A 19735-nucleotide genomic window follows, 5' to 3' on the forward strand; every position below is an offset into this window, starting at 1 on the left:
TGTGCACTGAAGATATGAAATATGCAAAAATGTGAATGCAGAAAGAAAGAGCAAAGCGGCTGATGTTACGCCGGGTGCCCAGAGGAGACTCCATTTTGCCTGATATTGCCCCCAGTTCCCCCGGCTGTGCCCACACTGCAGAAGTTAACCACTGATAACGGAACCATTTGGACAGCACTGGCGTAAGCGGCAATGGTGCAGTGCAGCCACGTGAGTCATGCTGTTTCAGGTGCCGCTCGGCCCCACTCCCATACTTGTATTGTACTACGCCACTGCAGTTGCACTGCCCTTGGGGTACCTAGCCAACAGATTCCCTGGTCCCTGAAGCAGCAGCTTTTGGGAGCCCAGGAAACTGTGGGGGGCAGAGGTTACACTCTCAACATTTCCTGGGAGACTCCCCAAAATCCCCAGCCACGAACCCCACGTACTAGGTCATTTCTTCAAAGGGAGGCCAGGATGAAAGCACAACTCTTGCTCCGCGCTCAGCAAAGAAAGTTTCAGTGGCAGCTTTTGCAGAGTAGCTGAAGTAGCTGCCTGCAGTGGGGTGGTGGAGGTGTCCAGGCAGTAAGTATGAGACCCAGAGACCAAGACTAGCAGTTCATTGAGCTATCGCTGCAATGATCTTGCACCTCCAACTGCAGTGTAGCCAGATGTGTGCAGCATGTCAGTATGAGGTTTGCCGGTAGGAGCATTGCTCCGGGGTCCAGACCATAACCACAGTCTGGTGCAATAGAGTAACCCTGGAGATTTGGAATGAGCAGTAGTTGCTGCATAACTGTGCCAGTGGCCACTGAAATGGTGGCCAGTGCGGGCAGAGGAGGACCGTGTAATGGCTAGCCTTGCTCAAAGCAAGTGTAAGCGTACTGATGCTGTGCTCACCTGTGCTCTTGGGGGACCATTTTTGTGTGTGCCCAAAAGAGGGGTGTTCCAGGTATGCCGGGGGAAGAAATGGTGGTTAGCACACCAACGATAGATAGAGCCACCGAGTGCGGGGAGAAGAGGGTTAATGCTGCTGTTAGTACCTGTATATTTGATTTTGCTCTGATGCTTTTTCCACAGGCTCTCGCGGGAGGATTTAGGTTGCTCAGAAACACAGCCGCAAATGAAAAAAAAAAAGCATTCTGAAGCCTCTTCAAGTTTAAATACGGAACGAAACAGTCTGGGCTCACAATGCTGAAGCATCATGAATAAATAAAAGGCAAGTGACTGTGGCCCACGTGCCATGGCCCAGGATGCCAATGTACAAGAATCATAACGCCGTTACACCGTCGTTTCCCCAGGAACACTGTCACTGCTGTATGGGTGTGAAGATTTCTCTGTAAACTGCAAGAATCTCTATCTTGTCCCTTCGGGTGCTGTCTATTTGTCAGAGAGCACAATGCCAGTTATTCCAGGCTTTTGTCAGAAACAAACCCTTCCTGGCACTGCTGTAATTTCTTAAAACTATTTTTACTGCAAAGTAGAATTCAAATGTACCAAAGTAGGAAACAAAGCAAATAAACCGCACTCTGCCATGCAACAATAGACAACTATAGTTTGCAGTTACAGTTCATCCCTTTCTCTTGACTTGGTTGCTGCAGTTTGATGCAATACCAACATCCCCTCCAGACTTCAACATGCATTTTATTACTTGGAGCCTCCTAGAAGAGACATTGTATCTTAGTTTTGAAACCATATTTCATTTACTACAACTAAAATATTACCAATGTTGGGCAGGCAAGATAAAGTTGTTTTATGCAATGTATGCTTTTCTGTGCCGACATCATGTGCACAGCACACAGTACGTACACACTTCCTTCAGCTCAGGTTGTGACTTTTGCTTTGAAATAGTCTCAGGTATAATCGGTCCATTTTAAGTTTCTGATTCTGCAAGGTGCTGAGCACCGACTTGAGGATGGGTGTGTGGCATTCCCTTCTGTAATGTCTATGCCATAGGGAGAGTCACTCTGGTGTCATCAGAAATGCCCTAGATACCAATGAACAGTTTCTCACAGAAACTCTGAGCCTGATTCTGCTCTCACTCATACCGGTGTAAATAGGAACTAAACCCAATGAAGTCAGTATAGTCCCACCAGTGTCTGATTGGCTTAAGGGAGAGGAAAACCAGACTCACTATGTCTTTAAATCAAAATGAAATGTCTTTCTGGAGGCTCTGTTGTAGTTCAACTACAAATTATTGGTCTCAGGAGAGCAACCCCTGGATGAGTCCTATGCTATGATCATAACAATCCCTTCTGTCTTTAAAATCCATGAATCTATTAACTCTGTTTCTGGCAGCTCACCTCCAATGCTCCTCACGGACACTCAGAAGAACTTTGTTATTTAGCTCCCTTAATGATCACGTCCTGGTCTAACACCAGTTTCTTCCAGCAAAGCGTTTCTTGTGAACAAGATACGGTAACACAGCTCAGTCACTCAGCTCTTTCATTTCCTGGGAGATGGCCCTTCTCCATGTGCTGTGAAGAAGAGTTCCCTTCCTAAGGATATGAATCATACCTCCAACTGAGCCTTCGCTTCATCCCTGCTGTCTCACAGCTCTCCCCACTGCTGCTCATATTTGTTTTCATTGTAGGGGGACGGTGGGGTCTAGGAGTGACTCTGACTCTCTGTGAGTCCATGGGGCAAGGAAATCCTGTGTGCCTTGTTTTCCCTGTCTGGAAAATGGGGATAGCACTTACCTACCTCTCAGGTGTGTTGTGAGCATTAAGCATCTATTCTCTGTGAAATACTTGGAGATCCTTGGAGCAGAGAGGAGCGATAGTGCAGCAGGAGCAAAATGTCTGAAATATTTTGTATGTTGCTTATTTTCATGTTCAGTATCTTGCCCTTCCTGGCTGGCAGAAGTCATGGTCTTTTTCAGAGGAATTTTTGGGTCAGAATCCTGTCTGCAGTTATTTCTAAATATTTTGTGAAAAGTTCCAAGTAAAGTTCCTTTAATCACCACAAGCGATCAGAACCTCATACTCAAAAGTCAGGACACCCTGCAACATATGCTGGGAGTTCTGAATTAGCAAGATGAGCATCACTTGCTGAACCACTGATACTGCTTTCTGCAGCACCCTGTGCTTTCTTGGGAAGGCTCTCGTTCATCTTAATTTATGACCAAAATCTCAGCGCAAGGTGGTATGGCTGCAGCCATTTATTTTTCCTTCTTCAAAGTAAGATCACTTGCCAAATTGTTTTAAAATAATGAGGCATCAGGTGTTAGTAACAAGTCTGTGTGTTCACAGAAAGAACTTGTCAGCAGAGTTGTCTCTAAATAGGATATCTTTCAAAGCCTTTGATGAGGTGTTGCGGCTTTCTGCCAAAATTATTTATTATTATAATTTATTAGTATTAGTGTTCCTGAAGATTGGTGCAAGTCTATCCAGGTCCCAGTACATAAGAAAGGAAGCATCCATGAATGTGGGAACCATCAAGGAATAAAGCTTTTGTTGCATGGGATGAAGATACTGCAGCATTTCCAGGATATTAGGATTAGGTTTATGTTGTTTTCACGTCTTGTTTATTCTGGAAAAAAACAACAACAAAGGAAAACCATGACATGATGGCTTTCATAGACAAAAAATATTAAACCTCCTTAATATTAATAGAAATATTCCCATTATTGGTTTAAAAGTCAATTAAAACAAGTTTGTGTGCGGATTTAGATCTTACCCTGCACTATTTTCAACCCCGACATTGCAATATTGGGCTGGTGCATGAGAATCAGAAAGTAAAACTGACTAGGCTCCAAAGTGAAATTGACAAATCTGTTTTCATTGTCCAGGATCTGGGATGTGCAAAAAATAAAAAATATGCATGGCATATGCAATTTAAAAAATCCTTGCACTTTAAGTATCTGGGGTATTTTTAGTAAATTGGATAAAAGAATTGTTTAAATTATGTGATTAAAAAACAAACAAACCTGACAGTGCCTCTCAATTAATTGGCTCTGGAGTCCTCCTCCCTCCCCCGAATAAACAGGACATGTGAGAACAACATAAGCAAGTTTTCAGCCTGCCTGACTTTACTCATGGAATCTAATGCTTCATTCCTGCTTTCTGAGCTGATTCCTGCACAGCTCCGGGCAAGGCACAGAGGCAGGGGTTTGCCCACAGAATCCAGCTGCAGGTTTGGGGCTTAAATTTCCCCCTCTCTGAGCCACTCCTGACCTCAGTCTGGGATACCCCATTCACATGACATCTGATCTCCCCACTATTGCAGTTCAGTTGCAGGAGATCAAACTAGGCCATGATGGTCTCCTCTGGCCCTTTAACTCTATGAAATCTCAGGGAAGTAAAATTTACTCTGGATATTTTCTGTACAAGACTGACATGTCCCTTAATGGTTTAAAGAAGGGATTTCCATATTACATTATTTATCTATTTGATTATGTACGTGTATTGCAGTAACTCCTAGTTTGTGAAAGCAGCAAAGAATCCTGTGGCACCTTATAGACTAACAGACGTTTTGCAGCATGAGCTTTCGTGGGTGAATACCCACTTCGTCGGATGCAAGTGCTCATCCCCGATTATTACTGTGGTGGTTGTGAAGATGAGGTAGGTTGTATTTTCTTGCCTTCCTTGAGTATTTATATATCTGGGAGTGCACAGTTGTTAGTGTCATTTCACGAATGGTAAATAAAAGGAAGTGCACTTGGCGCTAGATCTGTCATGCTTAATAGATACTGGAAAGAGACTCCTTAGGGATGTGGGGCTTTTCTCGAGGAAGAGAAAGAGGAAATGAGATTTGTTAATAACTCTGGTAATTGTTTTCCTTTCCTTTTTAAAAGACACCCCCCCCCACATCTTACTGTGGGATCTGTCCGTCTATTCCTAATGCTCTCACTTACCTTTCCTTCTTGTGTCCCTAGTCAGCCACCTTCTTCTTACAACCTGTGCTGGGGGGCAGGGCTCTTTCCTGCTGCAGGGGGGCTTCTGATGGGAGGGTTTCTCCCTGCACTAGGACCCTCCTTCCCCAGGCATGTCACCCCCTGGAATGTGGCCCTCCAGGCAGCCACCTATCCAGCGCTGACGCCCCCCTTGCCTGCCTGAAGGAGTTGGTGGGCGGAGCTAGGGGCCCTGCAGAAGGTGCTGAGGGCGTGGTATGCAAATAAAGGGTGGAGATGGGGGAGATATTTTGGTGGGGGCTCCCTGTGCAAATGAAGAGGGGAGAGGGTGTTAAGGCTGCAGGAAGAGGGGGATGCCTGTGAAATAGACACATAAGAGAGGGATGGGCAGAGTCTGGGGCTCCCCAAAGGATGTTGTGTGGTAGAGCTTTGGAAACAAGCAGAGGGAAGGCTGGGTCTGGGGCAGGTATATGCAAATGAGGTTGTGGGAGCGATGCAAATTAGAAGTGTGTGGGCGAGTTTGCAGATAAAGTGGCGGGGGTGCCCATCAGCGGGTGGGCAGGGCTATGCAAATCAGGGCCCAGGTGGGCGGGACGGGGAGCCCTGCAGCTTTGACGCCGAGGACCGGGCTATGCAAATCAGCCCGTGGTAGGAGGGGCTTGGGACGTGTCTATTGAAATGAGTGGGGTAGACGGGGCTGGGGCACGTCGCGCAAGTAAGGGGGGAATCGGTGGGCGGAGCTAGGAGCAGCGCGCTGGTGCAGGGGGAGCGGCCATGCAAATAAGGATCCGGGGCGGGTCTTAGCATGGAGATGAGTGGGCGGGTACTATGCAGATGAGTGGGCGGGGCGGGCAGAGTCTCTCGCGCTCCCTTCCCAGCTGCAGCCAGAGGTGCCGGGCGGCTGCATCCGGCTCGCGCGCAGCATCCGCACCAGCTGCCGCTCGGGCTCCGCGGGCGGGCAGGGGCGGAGGCGCCCGGCAGCAGCAGCGCAGGATGGCGGAGCCGCCAGCCGCCCCCGGGTCGGAGGGCGAGGAGGGTCCGGTCCGCTTCGCCCGGAAGGGGGCCCTGAGGCAGAAGAACGTGCACGAGGTGAAGAACCACAAGTTCACGGCCCGGTTCTTCAAGCAGCCCACCTTCTGCAGCCACTGCACCGACTTCATCTGGTGAGTGCGCCCGGGACCCCCCGCCCCACGCCGGGACCTCTCCGTCATGCCTCGCCCGGGACCCCTGCACGCAGCACCGGGACCCCTGCACGCAGCACCGGGGACCCCCTGCAGCCCCTCCGCATGCATTTCTAGCGACCCTATCAGCCACGGGGCACTCCCTGCACCCCTTGGCGTGCCCTGCCAGCGCCCCCCACAACTGAGTATCCCACGGGGAGACACCTGTATCCCCTGCATGCATTGCCAGGGACCCCCTGCCCTCCTTGGTTTATATGCTGTCCTCGGGATCTGGCTGTATGACTCTGTGCCCCCAGGTAGACTCTGCATTCACCAGCTACCCCTACCTCATAGACCCACAGACTTTAAGGTCAGAAGGGACCATTAAGATGATCTAGTCTGACGTCCTGCACAACGCAGGCCACAGAATCTCACCCACCCACTCCCCTAACAAACCTGACCCACTGAAGTCCTCAAATCAGCATCCTGGGACATTCACTCTGCTCCTCCCTGACCCCTCACACAACAGCAAGTACCCAGATTTTACTGGGCACTCCCTTGTGTACCCCCCCCCCCGGCTACCAGCTGGTAAATTCACCCCCTGCAGCTGGGGAGCAAGACTTAAACAAGAGCCTCCCCTCTCCCCACATCTCTTTCCCGGTGCACCTAGGCTTTCCCCAGGGTTGTTTCTGCAGCATTGAACCAGCTGCGGGGCACTTCCCAGCCTGTTTCCCCAGGGTTGCGTTTGAATGTCCTTGCAGGACAGCAGCTCTTTGGGAACAGGTTGCCAGCTGCTGTCACTCTGCTTCCAGCTCTAGATGGGAGGATCTGAGAGGCTCTCACTGGGGAGGCTCAACCCAGGGAGAAGGGGTGGGGAGCGGGTTAGTGTGTGGGTTGATGCACTGGGGATGCTAATTGTGTGTGTCTTTCTCTTTGCAGGGGGTTTGGGAAGCAAGGGTTCCAGTGTCAAGGTAGGTGCTTCACCTGTATTGCATTTTGTGTGTGTGTGTCGGGGGGAGTCCCCTGCCATACAGGCCTGAGTGTGTGGGATCCCTGCTGTGCTGTGGGTGTTGCAAACAGGGGAATCTCTGGGCCTCCTATAGTGCATCTTTGAAGTTCTCAAATGTGGCTGGGAAAAGCCCTGTGGGAGCCTAGTGCTCAGGTTTTCATTATGCTGATGTGAAGCCAGAGCAGCTCCCTGCCTGGTGGCTTAGGCCCTGGGCTCTCAGAGGGGCCAGGGCTTCCCTTCATGAGATGTGCGCAGAGCACACAAGACAAGGCTGGGAAAAACAAAACGGAGAGCCCCCTCTGGTTAAGTAGCTTTAAGGTACTGACAGATACTGACAAAAGCCAGGAAGTGCGGGCGGATGGTGTGACTGGTGGGGAAGTGCAGTGACAGTGTGTCAGCCCAAACCCTCTCTTTCCCTTTTAGGTTATTTCTGTCGGTTGGGGGTGGTGTGGGGTGCTTAGTTGTTCCTTTTTGTTAATAACTTTCATTGATGACTTAATTAAAAGTGAGTTTCCCCAACATGCTGCAGTGACTCTAGTCTCAGCTGTATCTTTACTCAGACAGGATAGGAGGGGACTCTGCAGCGGTAAGGGTGGGTGTTACCTACACCTCCATCTAATGCAACCACATTGACCTAAGACTGACTGCTGCTTAGGAGTGTGTGCTGGGTGGAGAACAGGCTTGCGCTAGGTGGCTATTGCTAGCCCTGTTAGTGAACTGACAGCAGGTGTTTATCATGATGGTTGTGTTACACCTAATGAGATCCTAGTCCTTGACAGGAGCTCCCGTGTTAGGCAATGTGCAAAGAGACTTACGGTCTAAGTAATTGATATCTTGGCCGATGCCCTTTTCCCCAGACCCCCCCCCCCAAGTCTCTTCCCCCCTACAGTCAGGTAGCTATTAATGCAGAATATGTATTGGATAAAGGGATGGCTTTGCTCTTGGAGCTATGCCAGCCTAGCATGTAAATTACCACTTCAGGAATATTGTTATTGAAGGGGGTGTGGGTTGCGGGTGGATGATGGAATCAGGAATCCAGTCAAAATTTATGCAGAAGCTACAGTCACAATGAAGTAGCTTAGTCATCCCCTCCCCCCCACCCCACTTAATATCTAAGGGATTGGTCAATGCTTTTAAACTGAGTGCTAGTCATGTTTCATCAACTGAAGTACAAGTGAGGTCCAAGGAAAGCAGTGCAGATAGGTAAACCCATATTTGATGTACATAACCTACTATCCAAATATGTGGCTCATTGCAAACTAGTTATCGGCTGTCTAGTTTTGGGATTATTGTTTAACTATGCAGCCCTGAAGAACTTGAAGGGCTGAGTTAAACTGCTTGGAAAATAAGGCTTTATAACAAACCAACGACCAACCCCCCTTAACTCTAGCGTTATTATAATCAGAACTCTCCATATTTTGATAATGCTGGGGATTTTTTGTGTTCAGGATTTATGATGTGTCCTTATTACGTGAAATCGGTTTAGCCTGATTTTATACTTGGTGGCTGGCAGTTGTCACTTTATTTATGATCTTTTTGCAGGGAAATGCTTAAATGTGTTTAAGTATCATACATGCACATACAATGTAACTAGGTATTGGCTGAGGCAGTTTGGTGCAGATCTGCATTAGGCTGGAGTTTTGTTTGAAGTCCAATCAGGGCTGTGATTGATATTTTTAATGGCACTGAAATCTTGTCCCCAAATATCCATTTTGACTGGTGGCTTTCTCTCAAGATCAGCCATTTTGCATGAGACTGAAGGCTCTGTGGAATGAAATCTCACAAGAACAGATAGTCTTGGCAGACTTCATCTGCCTCAGATCTGGAAAATGAGCTTCATCAGACTTTGGAAGTGACACAGAAACAAAACTCGAGGCATGAGATCACCATCTCGAGATTTGAACCCAGTCTGACACCTGTCTCTACAACACCTCTGGAAGCCAGGGAGTTTTAGAGGAGAGGTTTTATTATGGCTCATTTCTGGACTATAACAAAGGTTCCAAAATACAGCAGTAAGCCCAGTTCTAGTGTCCAAATACACTTGATGATCACTGCAGAAACTCTCCCAGATGCCAGGGTTCTGGAGGTCATTCCCAATAAAATCTACTTGTGACAGCCTAAATCATGCTGCCTTTCACCCAGAGATGCATAACGTCTGCCATTTATGTGACAGGTCTGTCTGTCTTAAACTAGCAAAACCAAAGCAGCTCAGACTAATGGCCCGGGCTGACGTTGTAGCCTTCGTGCCTGCTTTTCTCTTCGTGCCAGAAAGTCGTCGTGGTGGGAGTCAAGGTCAGTGTCTCGCCAGGGATCTGTAGCCTTCGCTTTGAGGATTTGTACGTGATTTTAGAGTCACTCATCAGGTTACTCCAGTAGAGTGTTCTGTGGGTTAGCCTTGCATAGGGTGACCAGATGTCCCAATTTTATAGGGACAGTCATGATATTTGGGGCTTTTGCTTATGTAGGCTCCTGTTACCCCCCCACCCCCATCCTGATTTTTCACACTTGCTGTCTGGTCACCCTAGCCTTGCAGCAAGTGCTTCTCTCCCCTCTCCCCCCCCAGGCATCTGTTATACCCAGCAGCGAAGTCGAGTTTACCCATTTCTCATTTGGGGAACATGGAGTTTAGGTTAAGTTCATTTGCCCACTTCATTTTGCACCACTGGCTAAGCCCCTGTGCTACCCATGGAATGTTAGTGTTTCTGCTGTGAGCAGCATCATAGCCAAAAGTGTCCATCGAATTATAACATAATTGAGAGTCAAAATCTAATAGAAAAGAGTCAGCTTGGACCATCCAACGTTAATGCAGAATCTCTTTCCTGCTGTGTAACATCTAGTGCTTTGCTGCATCCTGATTCCTACCTGTGGTGCTCAGCAGCAGACAAATTTAAGTTTTTTTCAGTCTCTTTTGGAGCCATTCAGAACTATTGACCAAACCCATTGAGCACTTGCTCCAAGGTTTAAGCTGTATGGTTGTAACCATATTAAATTAGTCTGCAGTGTGGGGTCAGCCAACAAGGCGCACAAAGACTGTCTCAGAGTTGCAAACACACCGCAACTGACCTTTAAATGTTGCAAACAAACCCTCCCCTCACCCTACAGACTCCTAGGTGGGACCTCCAACGTATCCGGGGGTATGTCTGCACCACACTACGTTTGCAGCTCCGAGTCTCAGAGCCTGGCTCAATTGACTCAGGCTGGGGCTGTGTGACGTTACTGCTCGGACTGCAGCCCCGGCGCGCTAAAATCCAGCGAAGGGGGAGTGTCTCAGAGCTCAGGCTCCAGCCCAAGTGGGAACGTTTACACTGCTATTTCTAGCCCCTGGGCTCTGAGACTTGGTGCCATGGGTTTTTCTTCACCTGAGTAATGCAGACGCACCAGTCCTGTTGATTCAATAGGATTTAACCTCCTAAGTCACTTAGACATTCTTGAAAATCCCACCCCTGTCTGTAAAGGCTCCTCCTTGCCTTAATAAGCCACCCCTTGAGATATTTCAAGTTATGAGCATGAAGATATCGTTTTTTATTCGAGTAGTACTTGGAGACTCCAAACAGATCACAGGCTTCACTTGGCAGGACGCAGCATAAACATAAAATAGGCAGTGCCTGCCCCCCAAATTGCTTCCCAAATCATTAAACTTCTATGGCATTTTAGTTTTTATGTCCCTTGGTAAAGTGTTTTGAGATCTGTGGATGACAGATCTTCTCGGAGGTAGTAGAATTAAACTTAATGATTAAACTGCTGTAACTTAGTAACAGTGGAACTAATCTTTATCAGAGTCAAAACTTCTTCCACTATATACGCTAAGTTTAAAGAGACACAATCTATATAGAATATTTTTAGGTTAGAGATTGAAGGCATAGAATAATTTGATGTGCCGTCTGCCGTTAGACCACTGATAGTCCACATAAAACTCCAGGAGGGGTTATAATTTCTCCCATGGCAGGAAGAAAGAACTGAGGGCCCCAGGCCTAGAATCATAGGGGCCAGTCCCTTTTCCCCCAGAATTGATCAGTATTAAATCTTGATCATTCCCATCCTCTTACCTGTCAATCTGGCGCCAAATTGGTCATCTTGTTTCAGGAGGCGAGGACAGTGCCTAACACTGGGGGGTTTGTTCATGACCAGTCAGGTGTCATAGGATACACGGTATTGGCTACTTCCATCTTTTCATGTTCTCTGTATGTATATATATTTCTTACTATATGTTCCATTCTATGCATCAGATGAAGTGGGTTGTAGCCCACGAAAGCTTATGCTCAAATAAATTTGTTAGTCTCTAAGGTGCCACAAGTACGCCTGTTCTTTTTAATAACTGGATTGTTTCTGAATAAAAACTATCTTCTGAATGGAAGAAACTATCCATAATGCAATTCTCGTTGATGATGAGAGGCCTTTCATACTCTGAAATTATTCCATATTGTATTGTTTTAGTATCAAGCATCAACTTTGACTCTATGAAGTTCTTTAACTTCATAAAGAATCTCCTGCAGTAGCTGAGAAGTGAAGGGCAGTTCACGTCTATTGTATTCTATCTGGGTCACATCTTGTCGATGGACATGCATTGGGGCTTCATTGTGCTAGCGGCCTGGAGTAGAAAACCCTGTCCCAAAGAGCTGGCAGTCTTAGCCGACAAGACAAACGCAAGGTTGGAGAAAGGAAGGATTGTTATACCCCTCTTACAGATGGGGAACTGAGACCCAGAGGAATTCAGTGACTTGTCCAAGGCCAAATAGAGTTGAGGCAGGATCAGGAGTTTACTGATTCCTAGTCCAGAGTCTTCACCACAAACCCATGCTTTCCATCAGCTATGCTGCTGAGCGGTTGCTGTGATTAAGGGCTAAAATGGGGAGAACTTAGTTCTTTCTTCTGACTTGGCTACCGGAAGTGGCCCTACATTTCTCTATTGCTGTGTCTAAGCACTTTGTTTGAGAAATCAATCCAGTCTTGGATTATATAAAAAACAAGTATTTTATTTCAGTGTCTGATCTGTCGTTTGGAATCTCTCGCTTGTCACTTATTACTTCATTATTGTCATAGGCCTTCCAGTTGGGATCGCTATCCCTTGTGCCCGTAGGAATAGCTTTCTTTTATGTGAGATGTCCATGCCAGAACGAGTTTCCGTTTAGTTCTGTTTCCTTCCTCGTAGGTCTAGGTGTCTTACAATAAACTGCTGTTGTGGTTTTAAGAGTTTCCATTTATTCAATACAAATTCAAGTCAGGTTTAATATTTTTCCGACCTATTTTTATTCCATTGTTTAGGAGACTTCAGGAAACGTGACTGAAGTATATGTGTTTCCCATTTCTAAACTGCTTTCTCCTGCCTGTACCTGCTTAAATAGGCGTTCATTAGTGCCCTGCTTTCTTTCTAGGGCATCTACAATAATTAGCTTATTAATTACTGTGACTTTCTGTATTAAGTTTGGGGAGACTGACTGGTATCATTCAAATGATTAAGATACCATAAATTCCACACTAATGGCCTGTCTTTCTCACATGTACCTTAAACTTATTGAGCAACTTCTCCCTTCAGATAGAAGAATTGAATTCTGTCACCACTTGATGATTACCTCTCTGTTCATTCCCTTTGGGGCACCTGCCATTGGCCACTGTCAGAGGACAGGATACTGGGCTTGATGGACCTTTGGTCTGACCCAGTATGGCCGTTCTCATGTTCTTAAGAATGCATCTTTCATTAACCAGTAGGAGTCTTGCATACATGCTGTATCTAAGAACAGAACTTGGCCCATAGATTCTTATGAGCTAATGATTAGAAATATTAGAAAAATGTAGTTGTTACTGTGGGACTATGGATGTGTTTGGAGATGCTGGAGATGAACAAAGTTCAGCATGAAATGGTTATGTATAAGCGAAGAAAAGATAGAGATGGAACTCATTGAGTGTCATAATGATCTGTCATCCCTTGAAAGGTATGAAAGCTTTAATGTGGCCTTGAGTGTGGCTTTTTTTTCTTAGTACTTTGAGTTCCCTCTGCTTCTTACAAAGTTCTAAAATGGATTTCTTTCCGTGCTGTGAGAACCGTGTAGAGCAGAGATGCGGGTGGGAATAAGTTTACCATTGGTTTATTGACCAAGTGAGACAATCCTGTATGGCCTTTAATGGTCAGTGGTGTTGCCTTCTGGGGATTCCTAACTGAATGTTTTGATAGTGGTAACATTAAGCGCATTGGTGGAGGTAGTGGTAGACTGCAGCTTGGGAGCTCTGATCTGCAAGTGGCTGATATTAGGCTCCTTTTTTAATTTTGGCTAACGGCAGGTGTATTTAGGTATCTAAGTTTAGGGTCTTATTTTTGAAAATTTTGGCCAAGGGTTTTCCGGTGGGATGGAGTTCTGCTAGTGAAGCCAAGCTTCTCTTCTAATGATTGATCGATCGATCACCTGCTCACCTCAAGCAAGGCAAAGGTGTCTGTGCCTTGCCGAGGACAATGAGCCCCTGCCCCTTCATTGGCGTTGCTAGGCCCTACCATAGCACAAATAACTGTGTGGAGAAGGAGAAACCAGGTACCTTTGTAGAACTAACCTGTAATCAGGCTTTACAGAAATTGCCTTCTTACTGTAGAAACTTGAGAGTAAGATCTTCATTCCTTTTCAATTAAAAAAAACCAACCCTGGTGCTGGGGAAAAGGGCTGGTTTGAAAGCCCTGGAGAACAAAGTCTCTGTTTATTCCGAGAACTCATATGGCCTGAGCCAGTGGCAGTCTGTTTTTCTCCACATCTGTTTAGCTAATGTGCCTCAATTCTGGCTCGAAGGGAACCGTTGGTTCCCATGGCCCATTCAATCCTTGGCACCTCTGCTGAGACTGCTAACAGGAGTGCCAGTGGCTCTGGAATGAAGGCATGTGTCCTCTAGGAACTGGTTTTACTAACAGCTGTTTTGTTGCCAGCCAACATGGAGCCATGTTTCTGTGTCTGCTGATCCAGGCAAGAATCAAACCACTGCCCTAGAGGTGAAGAGCCAGGCAGTGGGACTCCCACTTACACGTGGATGTGAAATCACTTGCTCCTGTTATTACTTGCGGCCTTTTGAATGTACAGAGCAATTGGGAAGGATTTTGGAAAGAAGAATCTTGATTCTTTTAAAAACAACAAAGTGCCTTATTTACTGTTGGAGGCTTACCTCGCATTCAGCAATTTTTTTATTTTTTTGTGACTTTATCTGACTCTATAATTAGGCTGGCTGAGGTGTGTTCACCAAGTATTTCATTTAGACTGAAGTTTGGAAATAAAATATTCACTCGTCTTACAATTCAGCTTTCTCATTTTGGCTTCACTTTTCAGCCTCAACACTTGGTTCAAAACATAAGAAGCCAGAGAAGGAACCGTAGGATTTAATTAGAGAGAAATACTTGCTTGGAAGGTATCTGCCTTTAAAACCCACCCTTTCCTTCCCCCACTGCTTTGCTGCCCTCCAAACGGAAGTGAAACCCGAAGCACATTCTAAAGTTGCAAATCATTCCGATGCTACATTCTGTCTTGTTTCTGTCATCATTCGCTCCATGTAGCTACTCAAAATATATTTTTATTGACTGCAAGTGAGAAATAAAATAAACCAAACTCCAATCATTCAGAGTTGTCTCAAAACTAGTAATTTAGTGGTATACTGGAGAAATGTTAGTGATCATACAGGCTAATTAAAATGGTACTACAATTACTTTTGCAACACAAATTATGTTAATTATATAATGCTGCAAAAATTGGAAACCTCATTTTGAAGAATGTTTGGATGCCTCTGGAGTGGAACAATTCTTAATATACTTTAATATTGCAACAAGGAAGTGTGCTTGCATACAAGGAACCCAGTTCTTTTTGCTGCTAGAACTGGTGCAGTTGAGCAGGTAGAAATAGAAAGGAGAAGTTGGTTTACTCCTCTGTTTGCTTCTCCAGATGGTTAGTTTTGCAGAATTTAGGTTGAGTAGTGAGGCCTCCTCCAGAGTCTGCTTTAAAACAGGAGGCAAGCGGTGGTGGTTCCTTCTAATTCTCCCCTATCTTGCTCTGGATTTCCCCTCCCCTCCCCATAATTGCCTTCAAGGTTCATTAGCATGTTTTGGAGTGGGGAGGGAATTCTGGAATGTCAAGAATCTGCAGATGACTTGTAGAAGTGTTCAGTTTGTTGCAGCATATATCATTTGGGTACATTAAGAGGCTGTGACTTAATTAGCACCTTTCTTCTTACAAGTGCACAAAAATCCATTAAGTTCATCAGGGAAATCTATTTTTTCCCCATTGCAATTAACGTTGATGGATTTTCCTTTCTAGTCTCCTAGTCTCCTAGTTTTCCTTTCCACTGCTTGCATCCGAAGAAGTGGGTATTCACCCACGAAAGCTCATGCTGCAAAACGTCTGTTAGTCTATAAGGTGCCACAGGATTCTTTGCTGCTTCTACAGAACCAGACTAACACGGCTACCCCTCTGATACTAGTCTCCTGAGAGAGGATACCTGCCACCTTTTTAAAAAAAAATAGTTTAGCTACAGTAATCAGGTACTCCTGTTAGGGGCAGTAATGGGGCCTGACGTGAAGCCCACTGAATATCATCTGTGTCTTTGCTTCCTGCTGCTCTGTCGAGTAGGGGTATTTTCACATCCCCAGTAGCTGAGTATGACAGCTAGGTTTGTGATTAAATTCTTCTACAGTAACGAATTCTGGTGGAAGAATAATCCAATGTTTGGGCCTAAATGAGACCTTGATAAACAAATATTTGTAGAATAGGGGTTTTTTCCTTACGTCTCAAAGTTTGGGATGTTTGTGCCCCAGGCCCCTTTTCCTCTCAGAGCTGGTCAGGTTTCTGACTAAACGACTTCTTGTCAGAAAAGTACAAATGTGTTGAAACCAAAACTCTCTATGAGGGAAAGGGTCCATTTTGATGAAATTCTCCTCAGGAAACATTTCTCAATTCCAGGATGGACTATCAAGAGAGATGCCTCCAGAGCCTGGTGGTTAGAGGACTCACCGGCATGTGGGAGGTTTCGGTTCAAGTCCTTGTTTGGAATCCGTTTCCAGTTCCTGCTCCGAATCGGTTGAAGTAGGGCCTTGAAGCTGGGTCTCCCACATCCCAGTGAGTCCCCCAAACCACCAGGCTGTTCTGCGGTGGCTGTCTCTCTTCCTCTGTGGTTTTTCAACCAGAATGGGAGAACTTTGGAAATCTCAAATTTTTGTGGGACAGAAAAACCATTTCATACCCAGCTCTGCTGCTCAGCATCATGTGATCATACAAACTCCTGCCATGTGTCAGGGACTGGGAGCAGGGACATGGAGTAGCATCTTACTTCCTTTAGGGGTCAGTTTGTTTTCCCTTGTGAACAGGGAAAGCCAGAACCCTAGTCTCCAGGTGAGGTAAAGTTCATACTTCTGAAAACAAGCATTTACACGTGCACGGCACCTGATCTTGGAAAAGTAGAATGTTACATCTCTTTGCAAACACAGTTTTGCACTAGCTGTGGGTGCATGGGTTAACATTTAGTCATCCAATTTACTGTGCCAGGAAATCGAGTAGCTATAATCTTAGGCCCTGATCTTGCAATCGGATCTGGGTGGGTGGACCTTTATGACAGTGGAGGTCTGTGGGGCTCCACAAGGGTATAAGGGTTTACCTGTGTAGATCAGATGTCAGGATTGGTGCTTAATTGCAGATGTAGAAGTGGAGGCTGGGCCGTATGCCTTCTTAAAACCAGGCTCAAATTCTTTTGGGATCTTCAGGGAAGTTAGAATTTGAAAAGATCCATTGGTGAATCTGGTCCAGTCTTCCCTTTCTCCCAGTCAGACAGGGCAATATTGTTTTCTAATGTTCGGTCCAGCTCAACTTAAAATGCACATCACTTGTAAATGCTTAAAACGTTCACTGCAGATTTCTGGTTCACCTCTGAACTTAGGCACTAATGAGGCATGTGCTCATTGTGACTAAAGTTAACTTTTAATTCTGTCCCTCACTCTAGCTCAATGAGGGCTTGATCCATACGCAGAGCGCTTAATTAAAAAGTGTACAGTCAAGAATAAAATGTTAATAGGCCGCCTCCTGTTCCTGCCTGCGGATCTGTGCAGTAATGAGAAGGGACATTTTGCTAGTGGTGGGTGGGATGGGATTGTGCCAAAGATAAATGTTTGGGTGTATTTCTCTGCAAAAGCCAGCTGTGAAAAGAATTAAAGTGTTTCACATTAACATAAACACAGCTCTCGACCTGCCAAGGTCCAGACGTGGGACGGGAGCCTCTTAGACGTGTGACAGGGCTCCACCGTGAGGGACAAAACAAAGCAGCAGCGGAGGCTGAGTGAAGTGCTGTGCAACTAATGCCTTCAGCCTGCCTTCCTGAATCACTAGTTTGGAAGTCAGTGGACTAGAGCAGTTTTAAAAAGGGGAATAACCAGCCCTGGTAGGAGAGAAGTAACTGTAGGTCTTGCATGCAACACGTTCCTCATTTGTTCATAAAATGCAAATGCAAGGCAGATTTGCTCAGGAAATTGCACTGGGCTGGCTCTTAGCGCAGGCAGGAGGAAAATTTCACTGCAAAAGTAGAACTTCTGAAGGTTACAAAGGGCTTCCTATTGTGTTACCCTCCTAGCTAATCTGGCCCCTGGTATGTCCTGACAGCTCCCAGAGAGGCACAGATGCTGTCAGGTTTCCTTCAGATCACTTGAGAGTGACTTCTCTACTGTGTGCTCTGTGATAACCAGGCCAAGGAGAGGAAAAGAATTCTTCACGGAGCCTCTTCAGTGCAGCGTTGGCATCACAGCGGACAAAGCAAGCGAGGTAGATAATAGGTACATCTTGAATGTTGGGGTTGTGCTACCCCTGGATTTGGCAGAAATCTCCATTAGAGCCCCAAACCATTGTGCTCTTAAGAGCACAAACTCTGTACTGAGACACAAGGAACAGAATTCAGGTACTGCACTCAGTCCCTTGTTCTCGGATGGGAGCATCATGTCTCTATCTCTGGCATGTCTGAGGTTCCCTGTTACATTAGGGCAACAGTTAAAGGAAAGAGCTCCCTGCTCTTCACCACAGCAGCCGAGGAGGAGGAGAGGAAGCTGTGGGGGAAGTTGTGTACCCAAGCCAGGGAGATGAGCGTTATTGCTCCTCTGCTGTTCGAAGGGGACAGGATGTCGTCTCCCATGTACCCCCTTGAGCCCTGCGTTGGGGCTTAGCCCTGTGGTAAGGAAGAGTATGTCCTGCCTCTCAACACCAACTCCCCACAAGCCATGCTGCCTTTAGCTGACATTCAGATCCGTCTCAGTGGTTTTCCAAGTCAGCAATGGCTCTCTTCCCAAGGCAGACTGGACAGGGGACAGAGGAGATGGGGGCCAGGTGTGGAGGAGGGATAGAGGGCAGAGAAGTAAAATGAATGGAGTTACTTTCAAAGTTCTCCAGACTGCGGCCCTGTGAGTGAAGATTAAAATCCCTGCTCACAAATAGCTTCCCTGTGATGGGCCTGCACTGGCTCTCCAGTCTCATGGGGGCTAGTGTCAGGAAACATTTTGTGAACGCCAATGAGCCCACTGTTCAGCCAAGATTCTCCTAAGCTGGCGTGGAGAGCCGTTCTGAGACAGAACATGTGTGACTCCACCTGGCCTTGTGCTGGAGCAGTCGGTTTCCCACAGCCGCCCAGGGGCCGGAGCTATTTGACTACTACAGATAGTAGATGGCACTGTACACTAGGCAAAACTGAGCCCTACAAATAGTCCTTGCCCGGGAGAGTAGGGGCTTAAAGACACAACTCCAGCCAGGGGAACTTTGCACTGGTTACACAGCCAAACCAAACGCTCTCCCCGGGAGAAAGCATGTGGTCTGGCACCCATCGAGAACCTGCTCCTAGTTCTGTAATGCCAAGGACCAGGGGCTCATTGTACAAGGCGCTGCACAGCCAAGAAACTAAGAAAATGTCAGCTTGTGCCCTAGAGAGCTTTACAAGCTAAACCTGCTTTACGGTACCTTGCTCCAAGGAGTCAAATATCAACAGGGGCCGGTCACTCACAATACAGGCAGCCCCCGTCAGGGCTCATGATTAAATATCATTTGCAAGAAGTAACTGGTAGGAATTGTGAATAGAAGCAGCTGCTGCCAGTGTGCTGTCAAATATTTGCTCCTGTGCACTTTGGGCCAGATCTTCAAATGGTGTAATTCTCCCTTACTCAGTTAAAGTCAATGGAGCTACAACAAAGGACGCCAGCAGAGGCTCTGGCCCCTCCTCTTTAATCCTTCTGGAGGCCATCTCCGTGGATTGTTTTCTGTGCCCTGCACTCCTCACTCATTGACTGCTCTTCATGCTCAGCACCTGCCTTCCCCACATAACTTCTAACCTTGTAAGAAGTGTGTATGACATTTCTATAGGAGAAGGATATTTCTGCATGCATGTGTCCCATAAAAAGCAGGTGTGGGTGATTTAGAGTGAAGAACTTTGTTTTCCTTGGAGGTCAGTAGGAATCTGCAGGACATCTGCCAGTGTAAAATGGATTGAGTAGATGTATGGTGCGGGGCAGAATGTCCTTGGGCTATCGGCACTTCAGAGATGGTGGGGTTGGCCCTTGTTAAAGGAAAGAAGGTGCCCTCTGCTACATGACAGTTCCATGATAATCATCCCTTTTCACCATCTTTGCTGATGAAACTGAGTGCAGGCTGCAATTGATTTCTTGTCTGGGGAAGCTGTCCTGATACTTTAAACTTTTTTCTTGTTAAAAAACGGCCCTACAAAACATTGGTTTTGTGGATGTGGAACATCTGATGT

At 46.4% G+C, this 19735-nt stretch overlaps 1 protein-coding gene across 1 annotated transcript in view; it reads left to right on the plus strand.

The window, feature by feature from the left end:
- Positions 1-5723: 5723 nt before the first annotated feature.
- PRKCB (protein kinase C beta) overlaps positions 5724-19735 on the plus strand; it is a 232598-nt gene continuing 218586 nt past the window's right edge. The window contains exons 1-2 of the mRNA XM_044980600.1: positions 5724-5994; positions 6931-6962. Coding sequence (XP_044836535.1) covers positions 5825-5994; positions 6931-6962 — 202 coding nt within the window. The 5' untranslated portion in view covers positions 5724-5824. The remainder of the gene's footprint in view (positions 5995-6930; positions 6963-19735) is intronic.

This window comes from Mauremys mutica, chromosome 11 (assembly GCF_020497125.1).
Source record: "Mauremys mutica isolate MM-2020 ecotype Southern chromosome 11, ASM2049712v1, whole genome shotgun sequence".
Lineage (NCBI taxonomy): Eukaryota > Metazoa > Chordata > Testudines > Geoemydidae > Mauremys > Mauremys mutica.